This window comes from Diadema setosum, chromosome 20, assembly GCF_964275005.1.
Source record: "Diadema setosum chromosome 20, eeDiaSeto1, whole genome shotgun sequence".
In the NCBI taxonomy this organism is placed as follows: domain Eukaryota; kingdom Metazoa; phylum Echinodermata; class Echinoidea; order Diadematoida; family Diadematidae; genus Diadema; species Diadema setosum.
In genome coordinates this window covers 15,370,506-15,388,041 of record NC_092704.1, presented here as the reverse complement: position 1 = coordinate 15,388,041, position 17,536 = coordinate 15,370,506, and the positions used below count along the sequence as shown (strand labels likewise).

At 37.9% G+C, this 17,536-nt stretch overlaps 1 protein-coding gene across 1 annotated transcript in view; it reads right to left on the bottom strand.

Annotated features, from left to right (window-relative positions):
- Positions 1-17,536, bottom strand: part of LOC140243455 (uncharacterized) — a 77,850-nt gene that overhangs the window by 28,837 nt on the left and 31,477 nt on the right. The window contains exon 4 of the mRNA XM_072323132.1: positions 14,525-14,608. Within this exon, the coding sequence (XP_072179233.1) occupies positions 14,525-14,608 (84 nt within the window). The remainder of the gene's footprint in view (positions 1-14,524; positions 14,609-17,536) is intronic.

The following is a 17,536-nucleotide window of genomic DNA, read 5'->3' as shown; positions in this document are numbered from 1 at the left end:
TATGTCTAATTTCTTGGAATGTCTGATCTACATACATCAGAAATATATGGACCTTATGAGGGGAGAAAAAACCCACTGTTCAGAGTAATAAGAAAGAAGGGTGTGTACAGTTCTGGTCGAGGTGAAGATTTAGCTTTTAACGTTTTGTGAGATATTCAGTAACCACTCTATGAGATGTTAAAGAGCATGCAGTTCTAAGGGGTATCAAAAGTTTATTCGATGAAAATCGGTTTTGAAATGGCTGAGATATCCAAAAACAAGGTGAAACAAAGAGATACTAATAAAGTTGGGGCATGTCGCCTTTTATTATTAGCACTTTTTTGGATATCTCAGCCATTTGAAAACCAATTTTCATCAAATAAACGTTGAATCCTTCTTAAAATTACTATGCTCTTTCATATTTCATAAGAGGCTTTTCATTATCTCACTTAGGAATGTTCAAAACATGAATCCTCACCTCAACCAGTACTGTACAGTCCCTTTAAGAGATGTACAACATACACATTCACAAGTCCATACACACACACTTGCACATACATACATACACACAAGACACATTTATGCGAATCATGTTAATCAGTGATAAACCCCAACATAGGTCAGATGGTCAATACACATCCTACATATCATCTTTGACATGGAATCATGTGATATTATATCATTCAATACTGGTTCAAACATTTCTCTTTTAGACACAAGATTATCCAACATGCGTACAAAAGTTAATACTGCCCCGTAGATGGGTACACATTCCATCAACCGGCAGCATGCTGTAAAGTACACTGTATGTACATAGAATACTTTATAGTAACATTCCACAAGTGATGTATGAAATCATCATTGCTGCAAAATACTTGTACAGTCTTACACAAGGATTAAGAACAAAAAGTGTTCTGATTTCCTTTATGAAATACATGCTGCATTAAATCAGCCACATATAGCCCTTGGGTGGTGCAATATCAAAACTAGTGATATATTACAAACCAATGGCAAGCAATCAATCACTTGTTTCACACTGACATATCTCAGAAAATCTATGCTGGTTCTTATACACATGCACATGGAACCACTATTCCACATGGACCGACCAACAGTCAACCTCTGAGTTGACTTTGCACAAGTCGTAAAATTGGCTAAGTCGAAGAAAAATTCTACCCGCATGGATACAAACATTCATTAAGGATATTGTGTAGGTCAAAATTCATGTTAGGTTAAAAACTTTCCTTCCCTTCTTCATCATCAATTTGAATAAGAGACACAATTATATCTGCAATGATACAGGAAATATATTTGAGATATCTGGGCAATTTTGTAAGTTTCCGTTTTGATTGCATTTCTGCATTTTTCCAAAGAAATCATACATGAAAATGACAACACGTGTATCTGACAACAACAGAATAAAGACAAATTAAGATATCTGGTTCTTGCACATGCTTGAAGAACAAGGAACTGCTCATTACCTTCACACAACTTGAAGAACAATCACTCTTGTTGTTCTATACCCTGGACAACTGAAGAGTACTTGAGTGCAAGAGATGTCAAAGTGAGTGACCAGGTCATCTTCTCTCAGTCTCAGTGACCCACAGGGCCTGCTGATATTCCTTCCAACAGTCACAACTTTGCTCCAACAAACAGCCTACCTTCACTTACACTTTCACTTCTACTCCCGTGTAAGACCAACACTGCTACCACTGATAACAACTTCCTCCGCATTGATATTAAAAGACCAATACAAACACTTCCACCAAAAGTACTCACTCCAAACTCACATTTTTCACCGGGCATTCGATTGCTAACTCTCTTGGAGGAGTCTGCTCCTTCGAATGTTTCTGCAACAGATATACGGCGCTATACAAATGATGTGGATCATCACCATCATAGAAAACATACAACTCTCCTCTGCTTTGGGAAGACAAATGCTAATCACGGAAAATAACTTCTCTCTTTGCTGTCATGTTCTCCAGTAGCAGATGTACATGTATACCATATAGCAGGCAGGTGGGACAGTATCATCACATACTGTGAGTTTCAAAGTTTTCTCACAGGCATGTGCATGGGTCTGCGCCGTCTCTGCACACCATGCAACAAAAACCAGGACATACGGAGGATATTCCTGGAAGTGGCCAAGGAGGAATTTCCTTAAAAGGACCATTTCCACTGCGAGCCAGACTGAAAAGGAAGAGGACCTTATTGGTATGATCACCACTCGTTGCTATTCGTTTCTATCATTGGCTACCATGGTGGGGGTAGCACTGAACATGAACAAATTGCCAGCCTTCCTGAAAAAAAAAAAAAAAAAAAAAAAAAAAAAAAACCCAAAAAACAACAACAACAAACAAACAAACAAACAAAAACAAACAACTTCCTGGATGGAAGTTGCACACAAATGATTACATATCATATTACTTTATAACAAATTTCAGGACATGAGCTTGTGGAGTACCGTCATCAAGGAAGTTCAATCACTGTATTAAAAAAAAAAAAAATGTGTGGACCACACACAATACTATAACAGTTCTCGAAATGCACATGCATATAGCTCATGAGCACTTACGTAATGTGGACAGGTCTCTCCCTAGTCTCTCTCTCTATTTCTTTCTATCTCTATCCATTTCTTAATGTATCTCTTAGTCAAATACACAGAAGTCCCAAATTTATGAAAGAACTCAACTGATCTCACTGCCTAAGAATGAAAGAATAGACAAAACCGAGACCAACATTGGACATGAAAAGCACAACATCAAACCAACAAATGCTCAAACAATAATCTCACCCCACCAAGGATACTGTTTCTCCATACACTCATGAAAGCAGATTAGCTGGTTAACCCTCTAATACCCTCATGATCTCAAAATATGACTGATACTGTATAAGATCACTCACCTACGGTAAATAACAGTTATTCATGAGTGGCAAGTCCCATTTGTACAGTGTAAAACATGAAACATGTTGTGCGAGTTGTTTCCTAACGCAGAAGACATTCCCTTGTACAATGTAACTATCACCACTTGGCTATCAGGCCACTCACAAAAGTCCATTTCACAGTGTATTCAAATTTGTGTAAATATTTGATGAATATATACTATACCATATAAGGATGGTGAATAGGCTCACCGTAGGGAACTGAAACCACACTTTTTCTTTCTTCATACACCCAAGCTCTTCATGAACACAATAGTATTGTTTTAATCTGCATTGCAAGAAATGTCTGCTTGCAGTGCCAACCATGAAAACTGTATCCTGTCTGACCACTCAAAGAAATAAACAAACAAACAAAACCCTAACATCCTGGAATATAATCCTAAGGCAAATTAGCAGGAGCACAAATGTGTTTACTTTTATTTTCAGAGAAAACCAAACTCTTGGGTCCGGCAGGGAGGTAGATATAATGCATGTCCCTGGGTACAGGATGGTCACAATGACCAACTGAAATGTACCAGGAAACTATGTCAGACTCAGTTCTGTGTTAGCTGTGATGCATTCCATGAACTGCACTTATCCTCTATCCCCCCCCTCCCCCCCCCCCCCCCCCCCCCCCGCTTTACAAAAAAAAAAAAAGAAGAAAATCATAAAAATGGTGGGGTGGGGGATTTAAGCATAGATGCATACCATGATGGGACCATTATCTCATAAATATCTAGAACAAGCAAACAAGGTTTGGCGTCTAATGTTTGATGACAAAGAAGGATGAATATGAGAAATGAATAAATAATGGTGAAAACAAAAAAACAAATAATATGTGAATGAGGGCAATGTACAAATATGTATGTGTATGGTGCAACTTTTGTTTGCTTCGTAAATTTCATGAGTACCGGTATGCTTTTGTGAGATTTAACCATGACTGCTTGAAAATGCTGCAAACCCATCTTCAAAATTGGATAAGAATTATCAGAAGTAATGGCGTAAACATGATGCGCAATCACAATTTTAAAGAGCTTTCACATTCTCCATCAGGACTCACGACTTTTGATTTGTATGAACAAGAAGAATGTTCCCGACCAACTGATCATGAAGCACAACATGTATTCTGACTAATAATCCAAAGGGGTCATTCATGTTGTGTCCAGTTCTAGTAGATCTGGTTAGCCTGGTGGCTTGTCTGTTTTACAGCTTTCATCTAAAACCAATTCTCTCTGCAACCGCATTCACACACAGGAGTTACTGGTTTTTGATTCGCAATGCAAAAATCAATTTTATTTGCCACCGTATATGCACACGCTGCGCAGGACAATTATCCTTAGAATTTCAACAACAAACTAGAAATGTCGCTACAGCGACTGGTTATACCCCCGCCAAACAACATTTCATAAGCTTTGGTCAAAACAACATTTCATAAGCTTTGGTCAAAAAACTGAGAAAGTAGTTAAATCCGCAAGATCTTTCCTTGATCTTCTGCCATTAATATGCTGTTACCATGGCAACGTACTTTCGGGTACTGTCGAAAAATGCGTCTTGCACATCTACAACCAAAGGCACACATCTGTACCAAGTTTCATGGAAATTGGGCAAAAACTGAGGAAGTAGTTTGCAACACAAAATTTTCCATCATTTTGGCTCATAATATGTGAGCTGTTACCATGGCAACATACTTTTTGTCACTGTCAAGAAATATGTCATGCTGACCTATATCCTAAGACAAACATTCAATATGAATTCCATGAGAATTGGAAGAACACTGATGAAGCAGTTTTGCCATGAAGCATTTTGCCCTATATTTTACCAATAACATGCCGTTACCATGGCAACGCACTTTTTGCCACTGCGGAAATATGTGTCTTGCACATTAACATATTCAGATGAACATCTGTACCTAATTTCATAAAAATTGATCAAAAACTGTGGGAGGAGTTCGCGACGCAAGATTTGTACCCATTTTTGCCCATAATATGCCGTTACCATGGCAACGTACTTTTGGGTACTGTCAAAAAATACGTCTTGCACATCTACAACCCAAGGCACACATCTGTGCCAAGTTTTATGGAAATCGGTTGAAAATTGAGGAAGTAGTTCGCGACGCAAGATTTGCAACGGACCGACCGCCCGACCGTCCGCTGATTCCTATATACCCCCTTCAAACTTCGTTTGGCGGGGGTATAAAAAAGAAAAAAAAAATCAACAGTGATCAGAATGTGACTGTGGGCATTCTAGTGTGCAGAACTATGTGACGAGTTGCATTATGGAATTAAAAAAAAAAAACCAATACGTCTTCACGTGCTGTTCACACACACTGCACAGGACAAATTATCGTGATAATTTCAAGAAAATAAACATCCGCCAGGACTGATTTCCGCATCACAATGCAGATCATATTACCTAATGATTTTTTTTTTTTTTTTTGCGATCTTGCACCATTCGCGGATCACTCCCAATTATCAGCTCCGTAGTTAGTGTCTGATGTGTGCTCAATGTGAATGTGGTGTATTATTAAAGCACGCTGCGTGATTTTACCCTTCATACTCACCACGTCTTCCGAATCTGTGAAGACAATGCGGGAACAGCCATAGCGCATCGAGCTGTTCGTGGTCACCTGGTTCATGAGCTCAGGTTTGAAAGTGATTAGAGTTGTCATGTCTCGCGATTTTTAATCCTCTCTCATCAATTCGATGTCTCTTTGTTTCTCAAAACACACATTCATGAAATATGCACAGTATTTTACCAGTCTGCTATTTGAAAGGTCAGGGGAAGAAATTCCCCTGTCACGACACTGCACTTGTTAAGAATTCACCAAATGCAGCTTTTTGTTTGAAGGAATTCTGGGTTTCCACCAAGATGATCAATATTTGAGTACTGTTCTGCTGATGGCATTGTTATTGATCAGAAGTGGAATTCCCATTTCGAATGAATGAATTATAAGCAACATGCACTGTCATTTGTAGCTCCTTTGCATATATAATCCATATTGGGTGGGCTTCTGGCAAAAGTTACAACAATTTTGAATGAATGAATTACAAACAACATGCACTGTCATTCGTAGCTCCTCTGCATATAATCCATATTGGGCGGACTTCTGGCAAAAATAACAACAATCAGAGATGCATAATGAGTATTCTCAGCAGACAGTTGATGTCCAACTTCCAGAAACAATCTGTAGTATCAGTCGAGAGCATCTTCACAGAATTGATGTTGTTTGAATCATGGACAAATGGAGCAATGGTTTGTCTACTGAAATCCTTCAGGACAATAACAGCAACTATCAAGTTGAAGGAGCTGAAGTGGCTATGTATCTGGATGAGATCACAGATTATCACTCACAACCTCCCTGGTTCAAATCCCCCGGCTGCACTGGTTGTGCCCCGAGGCACGGCATGATATCCTCAATGCCCAGTTCTTTCCGAGAGGACCCGAAGACAATTATCCCGTGGTTGCTTGCAAATCTGCATTCAGTACTCCCTAAATGGAGGTCACGTAAAACAAAATCTACTCTAATAATTCACAAAGTGCTTCTCGAAGGCAAGCGGTTCTCTTCCAAGTGTTTCACTCAGCGAACGACGAACAGACTGCAGGTTGTTACTCAATTCCACATGGTACATATATACACACAAACAGTATCTCAGAGGAAATATGAGGTAACTCCCAGAGATAACGCGTTACTCAGCGCGGAACCAAAACATCCCTTTGTTTCAACTGTTGCTGCCATCAGACTTTATAACTAGTCATCACTGACACTGTGGAAACTGAAACAAAGACTGGCTCTGGTCACAACCTCTTTCTATATATCTCTCTCTTTGTGTTTATAGTGATTGACTGATGCACACCTAATCAGCATCGGCCTACAGCTGTATGTGACATAGATAATTCATGGACCCAACACACTTTATTGTTGGTGGGAGGACAGTCATGATGACATCACAGGGGTTCTCCCTAACTATGGGTGTTGAGCCTACCTCTTTTTTTTTTTTCTCTCTCTCTCTCTTTTTCCCCCAATTCTGGCACAACTGAGTGAATCACCACAATGTTTCTATTATCACTCTCTCTTTCTTATTTTTCTGGTCATGATGGTATACGTGTGAAGTCACACTATACACCCTTTTTTCCCCTTTTGCTGATGTGTGAAATGTCTACCTACTGATATGTATGATTGCACCAGTACAAATACCAGTGTGTGTTTGTGTGTGTGTATAGGATTGTGTACTATTCCGACAGGGTGTCGTCATACTTTTTTGCACCCTCTATAGTACACACAAAGTGACCCTTGCCCAGAAATTCAATCAACAAATGGCAGACTATGTATGCACAAGCAGAGATCTACGAATACCAGGAAATACACACATCCTTGAGGAGAAGAATTTTGAAGAGAAGAATTTTGAAGAGGAAAAGATTATCGTCTATCCTGAATACCTCAGTACACCATAAATTCAGTGACTACATGGTGCCAATACAGGAATGTATGAATGTCACATTATAAAGTTTGATAATAGGCCTATAACGTACGTATCATACAGATGATTAAATGAACATTCTAGGCACAGCTGTACAAAGAAGACTTTTTAATCTATCACAAAATGAATTTTGTGATTTCTATTAGAGAGGGTAGCAAATGAAATTATACGGCTTTATCCTTTTCTCTGTGCTTACATGTGAGCCGTATGTGAGAGGAAATTACTAATTAATGTTAGCCTATAAACCACAAGATTTGCTGGAAACAAAAAAAAAAAATTAACGACCTTCAGGAATTGTTTTTTTTTTCCTTTCATTCTTTTTCCTCTCTGTTAGTGAATACACCAAAAATTCACTCACAAAAAGGAAAAAAAGGAAAAAAACAAAGAAAGGCATCAACTGGTGGTCCAGCATGCATTGAGTATGCAGCACATACAGCATAATAGCAACAAAGAAATAAATCACCCACTGTAATGGCCTCATTATTCTTCATTATTTACATTCATTGCATATTTGTACAAATATTTTTTTTTTATATTCTTGATATTGTTTAATAGCACACATTAAGCTTTGATGGTGGTGCTGATTAATTCCCAATGATCTCACCAACACAGGCCCTATATATATATGTATATCATTTTTAGGCCTACTATGATTTACTTTACAAAGCTGCACAAAAATTATTTGCAGTGGTGACTTATCAAATGCAGAATAATAAACTACACCTTTGCAGATACCCCTGCAAAAACAAACAAACAAACAAACAAAAACAACAACAACATCAACTCAATTACACAGAAATCTAGCACAAGGAAAAACAGCCATAGATGCTGGTTTGCATGGAATAGTTTGTCAGCTCAAACAGAAAGTAGGGAAATACGGATAAAACGATTGGAGCCAAGATTTTCTCAAATCCAGACTGGTTTGATCATAAATTGCAAACTCCACCTCCTGTAGCAGCAATGTACAGCCGTGCCCTGTTGTAAAACACCCTCCTATCCAGTCGGCAAACAAAGCCGATGCATTTATGACTTCTCGCCGTCTCGTTAAAGTTCGGCGAGAATTGCGATGATTCACCGTCACTCCCACCAGCAATATAACAGCGAGACAAACCAATAGGCAACAGCGCCACCGCTGACGAGTGCGTGGGACCCTGCCGTCCATTAATGTCACTCTCTGCATTAGATTGGATTGAGCGTCATCAAATCATCATCGCATCTCCCAAGCTTGGCTCATCGGTGGTCCTTGTCCAGGCCAAACACTCTCTACAATCGTCGGCTCAAAATCAGTCTCCTCAGAATGTCTTTGTAATGGGGCATTTAACTCAAATAGATGCGGATTCAGTGAAGGCAGAAATATTAGTACTACAAGTTGTATAATGCATCACAAAGTTTGTCGAAATTCAGAGAATTTAATAATTCCCCCCCCCTTTTATATAAGGAAAAGCACATATCCCATTGACTTGTTTCTAATAAGTACATATTGTACATAAGGGGTGATGTTATTCCCCCTGCCTTCTGAAAGAGGTACAATGTATGGAAGTTCAGCTACAATCACTTGAATTGTGTAAATGACCAGTGTAGGGGATACCCAACAATACACCTGTACATGGACACTGTGACAGTAAATTGTTACTTGGCTGTGGATGACGTCAGCATCACAGTGTCAGCATATACGCTATCACATACACTCACACACAGACACAAAAACACACACACTTCGCATTATATAGATGTACATTATACAATTAACAATTCTGTATTATCTCAATTTAATATGTTCAGACGGTGATCATTAACCTCCAAGGATAAGCCAAGTTTGAAGATAAGCTCTATGGGGCGCCAAGTGTCACATGGTCAATTTCGTGACGATCTGGCCATTTCGTCAAAGAATTCAAGTCATTTTGGAACAAAATTGACCGTGCGACACTTGGCGCCCCATAGAGCTTATCCTCAGAGTTAGCTTATCCTTGAGGTTAAGGATCAAACATAACTCCTATTAGTGAAATCCAGCCAATGGAACTTAATGGTAGGAGCAGGTGAATGATACGTTTTGTTACCAGGCTGTAGAAAAAACCCCCAAAAAACATATATTGTAATACATTACAGAAACGGTTTAAAAATTGTCATACAAACTGTGTCCCCTTTGATTGACCTTCCACTTCCTTCACGTAAACACAGCCACAGCTGCAACTCCAGCTCAGCACTTCCAGTGGAATATTTTCTTTTCTGCCTAAAAACCACCATTTTGGGGATTCCCTAAACTTTTATGCTGCTTTTTCGTGTGAAATCCAGTTTGCCGTGACGCTAACGTCACTGAACTCAGGCTCACTCTCTTCCTTGCTAACTGGAAGGCACTGAGAGAGCTTTCCCTATTGTAATTCTTGACACATGACCTCATCCCCCCGCCCCAACAAAAAAAAAAAAACCACCAACAACAACCACATACCCTGAAACAACTCAAGCCTTCAGTCTCCCACATAACCTTCTTGAAATGCACATTCAGTTTGGCTACATTTCTGAAATAGAATAATGAAAAACAAAACTTTTCTTTTCTTTTTTCATTTGTAAAAGGCAACATCTCAAGCACCCACTCTAAACTACCATACAAGGGAATACAGAAACCTGACAAAACCTTGCTTGACATTAAAGGCGCAATTTACCATTTGCAGATGAAAGCATTAGTGCTTTAAAATAGTTCTAAAATGTGAGTTAGGGATAGAAACAACCACTGTCAAAATTTTAATCCGTATAATCGATGTTAAGTGTTGTTAAATACAGAAAATGTGAACAATAGTTATAATAAAAATGTTTCCAGACTAAACCGTATACAGTTACGGTTTACTGATAAAAACCCTGATATCTCCTTATATTTTAGGTTTTATTGCAAATATTTCATATGGTAGGATGTTTTATGATACAACAGACCTACACATATGCATCAATGTGATATCTTGAACATTTTTGAAATCACTGCTCCCAAAGGTAAACTGGACCTTTAACTTCTTCACATCGATCCTCCTTTCTTGGCGGGTTCCGAGTGCAACAAACACACATGCTCAATGGCACAACTCTCCGTCATGTAAGCTCTTTTATTTCTGAAAGGGCTGACATTGTCCTACCAACATCCACACAATGGTTTCAATAACACCACAACAGAAACTTCATAATGTGAAATTGTATTATCAAGCATAATCTTGAGTTACTAGCTACTACTGAAGTCTCTAATTACCACAAACATGACTCTCGTCCTCACTTTCTCTCTTCACACACTGACACACCCTTTCTTGGTGGATTCTGAGTGCAACAAACACACATGCTCAGGGGCACAACTCTCAGTCAAGGAAGGTCTTTTATCTAGAAAAGGCTGACACTGTCCTACTAACATCCACACAATGGTTTCAATAACACCACAACAGAAACTTCATAATGTGAAATTGTATTATCAAGCATAATCTTGAGTTACTAGCTACTACTGAAGTCTCTAATTACCACAAACATGACTCTCGTCCTCACTTTCTCTCTTCACACACTGACACACCCTTTCTTGGTGGATTCTGAGTGCAACAAACACACATGCTCAGGGGCACAACTCTCAGTCAAGGAAGGTCTTTTATCTAGAAAAGGCTGACACTGTCCTACTAACATCCACACAATGGTCTGAACAACATCACAACAAAAACATAAGAATGTGAAATTGTATTATCAAGCATAATCTTGAGTTACTACTGAAGTCTCTAATTACCACAAACATGACTCTCTCTTCCTCACTTTCTTTCTTCATACACTGACACACAACAACTTGACGACAACCTAAAGACACGGTATGGCAGTAGAGTACTACTGGTAATCAGTCTAGTGCTTCAAACAAGAGACTGAAAACTGCTTGCTAATAATTAACCTAGCACAGAGATAATGAACAAAAATATCATCATTCAGACTGACATTTTCTTACCTCATTGTAGTCAGTTATCATTGTATGCGGACAAACACCTATATTAGATTTTTTTTTCTATATCATACAGAAAATGGATACATTTTTGTACAGTAATGACCATCATATGCATATAAAATCATATAACAGATAATATTTGAAACTGCAATGGAACTTTTAATTTCTCTCCACACATTGGCCTAAATGCAGATCAAGGGGCAGATGTTTGAAAAACTGAATAAGCAGAGCATCATATGGCAAGGGCGTGTCTTCCTCAATTTGTCAGGAAATGCATTTAAAAAAAAAAAAAATTACATCGTATATGAGCTCGGAAAAAGAAGGCTGGACCAGTAACATCTGTGTCCAGCGGCAACTAGTCGGTGTTAGGGCTCTGGTTGAGAGAGATGCCTTTCTATTACTGTGAGATTATGTCTTTATATGTCTTACTACTCACCTCTTTCCTACATATATATATATATATATATATATATATATATATATATATATATATATATATATATATATATGACTCAAAGAATTCAATACCTTTATGACTTTGGGAACTGCTATTACATTGCAACATTCGTGATTGTGGCTACCCAGTGATTCACACGCAGACCTCCCAATCTTTCTAACTGAAAAATAGGCATGATTTATCTCAAAAGTAGGAAAGAAAGAGCAGTTCCCATAGGAGTGTGTAGTAAAATTATCAAGAAAAATAGGAAACTCATATTGAAACAAGAGCTGGGAATGGTCAAAATTGAGATTCTTTCCTCCAAATTCAGAATGGTTGGGATGTCTCCACTAGTTTTGGAACATCATTCCGATCATGAATACAGACCCATTGCACAAAAGTTGTACGCCTAAAACCATCAAAGCTCTCTTTAATTCTCATGACAAATTTGCTTTTACTGAAAATTTTGAAATGGGAAATTCCTCAGACTGAGGCAGAATTTCATAATATTTTCACTTTGTAGATGATCCTACAAAGAGGGGATATTCCAAATTTCTTACTTTGAAAAGATGCAAATAACTTAAAATCAGTACCAGTATAGTATTGAACCAAAATCAATAAATCATAGATAAAGACAAGTAGCTCACAGGCCACAAATAGTAGATCAAAACATGCAGGGGTCGCACTTAACTTTTTTTTTTAACTAGCCAGGCGGACTACTTAGAATCAATTTTGATACTGAAGCAATTTTTTGGCTAGCCAGACGGACTAGTGACTTCAGAATTTTATGATTTTTAGCTAGTCCGACGTGATTTTGGGTGGCCAATGGCCAGCGGACCATCGCCAATTTCGAACCCTGACATGGCTGGGCCACATGAGTCTTTAAAAAAATGATAATACTCTTTAAAACAAAACAAAAAAATGGAAAAAGTGATAATGATGAAAGAAAAAAAAGAAAGAAAATCATATGCAGGAAATATGGGGGATAAAGATAGTGCAACACATAGTAAAGAATATTGTCAGATCTCATTCCAACAATGATATTGAAGCAAACAACTTCCGCGAAATTGCCATGTGTACATTCAGAAGGGCATAACACATATCACATTCGTATCAGAATGTAGCATACTGAATCAAGCACTCTGATCAAAGGTTAAAAATATGGAAATGAGACTAAACCCACAGTATCAAATCAATCAGCTGTACACACACACACACACACACACACACACACACACAAATAGATGACTGAAGTTCATACATTCTTTTTGAAACAAAACATTTGACTAAGAAAAAAAATAGCTTACATAATCATATTGATGCAATTCTGCCAAAGTAGGAATGTTCACGTATAAGCATGTTCACATTATGTATCCATACATATGATCATACATACTATGAGTAACAGTAGAAAAACAAAAACATAAAGCCTCAAATGCATGTACACATGCTAAACACTGCAATGAATCTTTGGCTTTGCTTCATGAATGTAAACACAGAAACAAACAAAAGCAACATTTCTTATTTTGTTTGGATTTTTGTTTCTCTACATGTACGGCCTTACTACTGCTGGGCCCCGTTGCAAAAAAGTTGCAATCAATTGCAAATAATTGCTAATTTTGAAACAACCATTCTGATTGGCTCAGGGTCTGCCCTATTAAGAAGACATGCATGCAACAATGATTTTGATTGACCAGTGACAATCAGTTGCAAGTTGCGTTTAAACGCAAAGTTTCTAGCAACGGGGCCCTGATCACATAATTTTATCAAGGGTTACATGTACCTCACACATTCAATTATGGTAATAATGTGATATGTATTAATAACAAGCATAATATGCACCTCCTTTCTCAATACGATCCAGTTCTACCATGTACAAGAACCATTTCAAATTCATTTTCCCTCCCACATAAAATGAATCAACAGCATATAAAGCAGACATAAAACATACAAGTAAATGCAAAGCAATAACAGCATTACAGGGAAAGATGATGTAGAACTCTCAGATAATAAAAAATCTGCAAATCCAAATTATTCACTTCCTAACGACTACATTGTATGTTTCAGTTCTCTAGAGCCATAACCACAGACTGTTTGATTGCCCACAGTCAGGGGTTTGCTCAATACACACAAGCTTGCTTTACAAAAGGCCACAAAAAAAAAAAAAAAAAAAACAAGGCATGATGAATAAATGGATATGAGAGCAATCACAATAATTCTATAGTCCTGAGTGTGACTGAAGTAAACTGCACAATAAACTCCAGTTTGGTTTCACTAGAACTCTTTCAGAATTGCCATAGCATCAGCTTTAGTTTATGAGGAAAACAAAATGAACCCACACATTCTGCAGGGGGCACAAATGGCGTCTTGATGAATATGAAGGCATTTCCGGCAATCAAAATGCATGTCTGTCATGGACAACAATTATTTATTTTTCCTCCCACCTAAAAATCACAAGTACTGATTCTTTGGTTTCAAGCCATGGTTGCAAGCAGCAGTCATCAAGACTTCCCTCAGAGAATTTGGGAGAAAAGCTCAAAGACTCCTGGCTATGGTCATTATATTTCAGAGAATTTTACGTGCTGTCATTAGTATCCGCAACATATGTCATCAGCATACACTTGAAAAAACTCTTTTCTCACATTGCCTGCAAGACCCATGATTCACCCATTTTTCAATTTATACATGAATGATTCATTAACTTTCCCTGTCAGATTAATGCTGTGAAATTTGCAGCTTAATGCAGAGGACTGTACTCACCACAGCCGGAAGCTCCCAACACGTTTTGGATCTATCCTCGCTGTAGAAATACGGGTCTCCGTCGCTGGGAGTAGCTTTATACCACTGGAAAGAAACGATCAAGAATGGTGCAGAGTTAGGAGCACAGTCAAGATGCAGAATGCGCGTGCACCCAATGACCGTTGCATCGGCGACATAAATACATGACATCAAACTGATGCCAATATCAACAAGGTTTGGTGGAGTCTTCAGGTTGGCTCTCTTCCTTTCTAAATGTTTCCACAACAAACATCCACCCATCCCTGCAAGTCTTTTTAGCCTGTACAAGCAGGTACTCCCCACTGCCTACTGCGTACACAGTATATCTTGCTGTGTTTTCATTATCACTTATTTTGCAAGTCAATCAATATTCACAAAAATAGCACAACTCAGAAAAGTACTGCATCCAATAACATAAATACATTGCATATTGTGCATCTATTTAGATTGAGAAATTGCTAATTTTTCTCTACAAAATTATAATACTTCTTCTCACTCCCTCAATGTGGTTTTTGACATGAATTCAACCACTCGAGAAATTGTCTTACAAGTACCAGTTTGCAAGATACACCACTGGCAAAAAAGATGGCATTCCTATTGCAAATCCATTGGTAGGCAAGGCCAATTTCCAGAGAAGACAAATACAAGATGGGCGGTTGATCTCAATACATGAAGAAAAGAAAAATGAAGGTGCCATTCTGCATTTTTTTTTTTTTTTTTTTGACAAACACGTTGGAAATTGTTTCGGAAGAGATAATCAACATAACTGCTAAATACAATTTGTATACTTTTGAACCTATTTGCTTGATATGATGAGCCAGAAAGGTGACATTCCCTTCTGAAGTTCGCACAGTTTTTTCCCCTTCGATAAACTACAAATTCCATCATCTACTCAAAAACAAAAACAAAATCAACACCAGTACATTGTCCCATAGGACACTTGTATTCTTGATGGAAAGACCAAGGAAGTAATCAAACTCAAACTGTATCTCCAGAGGAACGCAAGAAATGATGAGAGTTGAATACGAAGTGAAAACTGGACAGGAGTCACAGGACAACATCCATTTCAGATCAGAATCAGAGCAAACTTGGCTTTGCTGTGGCTGACCTAGTGACTGATTTCAGCCTTCTGACATTTGTGAGAGGTTCTTCCTATTTAACCCACTAAGAGCCAGTCTTTAAGCATTGTCTGGCCTGGGTCCACGGCGAGTGAATATTATGGGGAAAAAAATCCTTGTAAGCGTTTCTATACACGCTGCGGGCAACTGCAAGCTTCAACTAAACATTCCCGAAGTTTTTGTACAAGGTGAAGCCCACAGCATCAACTGAATATTGCACACAGCTATGACGCGCATACTATTACCACTTTAAGATGCTCTTGATATACAGGAAATGATGATCAAGTGTATCAGATAGGTACTGAATATCACTTACTAATTTAAAGTCTCTGAGATGTAAAGCATCAAGAACAAATCCCATTGCATTAGAAGGTCAAGTCCATCAAATGGGCGCATCATAACATTTTGCAAAGGATATCACAAGTGTAATCACAATCCTGAATGCAATTCAACATAATTTCCTCATAGTGTAGTCCATTGAAATATTTGTACCAACATGTCCTTTGTGAAAATGAACCGAAAAAAAAAAAAGATTCATCACGTTTTTTGAAGAAAAAAAAATACTAGATGAACCTTCAGTCCTCAAGCATCCATATAAAGTTTGTAACTCCAAAACTTGTCAAAGCATTGTCTGCAGTATTCTTTGACTGTTCAGTAAATAACATTTCGAGGACAAAAAAGAAAAAAAAAAGAGAGAGATCGCACATTGTATTTGTGTAGGGAATCTAGGTATTAAAGGACAAGTTCATCTTCATAAACATAAGGATTGAGAGAATGCAGCAATATTAGTAGAACACATCAGTGAAAGTTTGAGGAAAATTGGACAATCGATGCAAAAGTTATGAATTTTTAAAATTTTTGTGTTGGAACCACTGGATGATGAGACTACTAAGGCTTGTGATGTCATATGAGTACAACAGTATAAAGAAATTGAAAAGAAAATTCAACATATTTTCACTTTTTTTCGCATAATAAAAGAGCACTTGACTTGCCTCTTTCTAAATGCAATGGGAATAATATTACCCAGAACATATGTCAGTAACGAGTCAAGGGAATGTGTACTTTTTTCAAAAGATAAAATTTTGTGAAATTTTCTTTATATTTTCCTTATATTTTTGTACGCATTTGACATCATACACTGCAGTAGTCTTCTCATCCAGCGGTGACTGCACAAAAACTTCAAAATTCATAACTTTTGAACGGATTGTCCGATTTTCCTCAAACTTTCAATGATGTGTTCTACTAATATTGCTACATTCTCTCAAGCCTTATGTTAATGAAGGTGAACTTGTCCTTTAAAGACAGTTGGTCATCTCTAGCCCTCTCCCTACTTGTTTGTTCACAAGAAGAGAGAGATGTTTTCCACATGTCAAAAAAAAGCCTGTCTTCATCACAATGAAGTTTCAAAATAGTACAATATTTTGTGGTTTCACAAGGAAATTGGCCCAATGTCAAATTAACCCACTATTTGTGCAATAAAGATGCAAATTGCACACTGTTTGATCAGGAAAACTTCCCCTAAAATCTTGGTCTCTTGTGAAATAGCGTGCTACTTGTGTGAATTAGTGCACTATTTCAGGTTATGTCTCCATCAGCTCAAAATTTTCTTGACCCAATCATTTGAACCACACGCTGAGCCCATAGAACTCTACGTAGAGTTCTGTGGCTGTGCGAGCCAAGTTAATGCTGCAAAGTACGCATGCGTCAACTTTGGGTTAATTTCCCAAGCGGGTTGTTTTCAAGCTGATGAAGACGCACAGTCGTAGTATTGGGCTATTTTCTCAAACAGCAAAATAGCCCACTAGTTTGAATTTTAATCTGATGAAGACAAACCTAGAGAATCTTGCTTCCATATCCATGACTTTTCATGCCATAA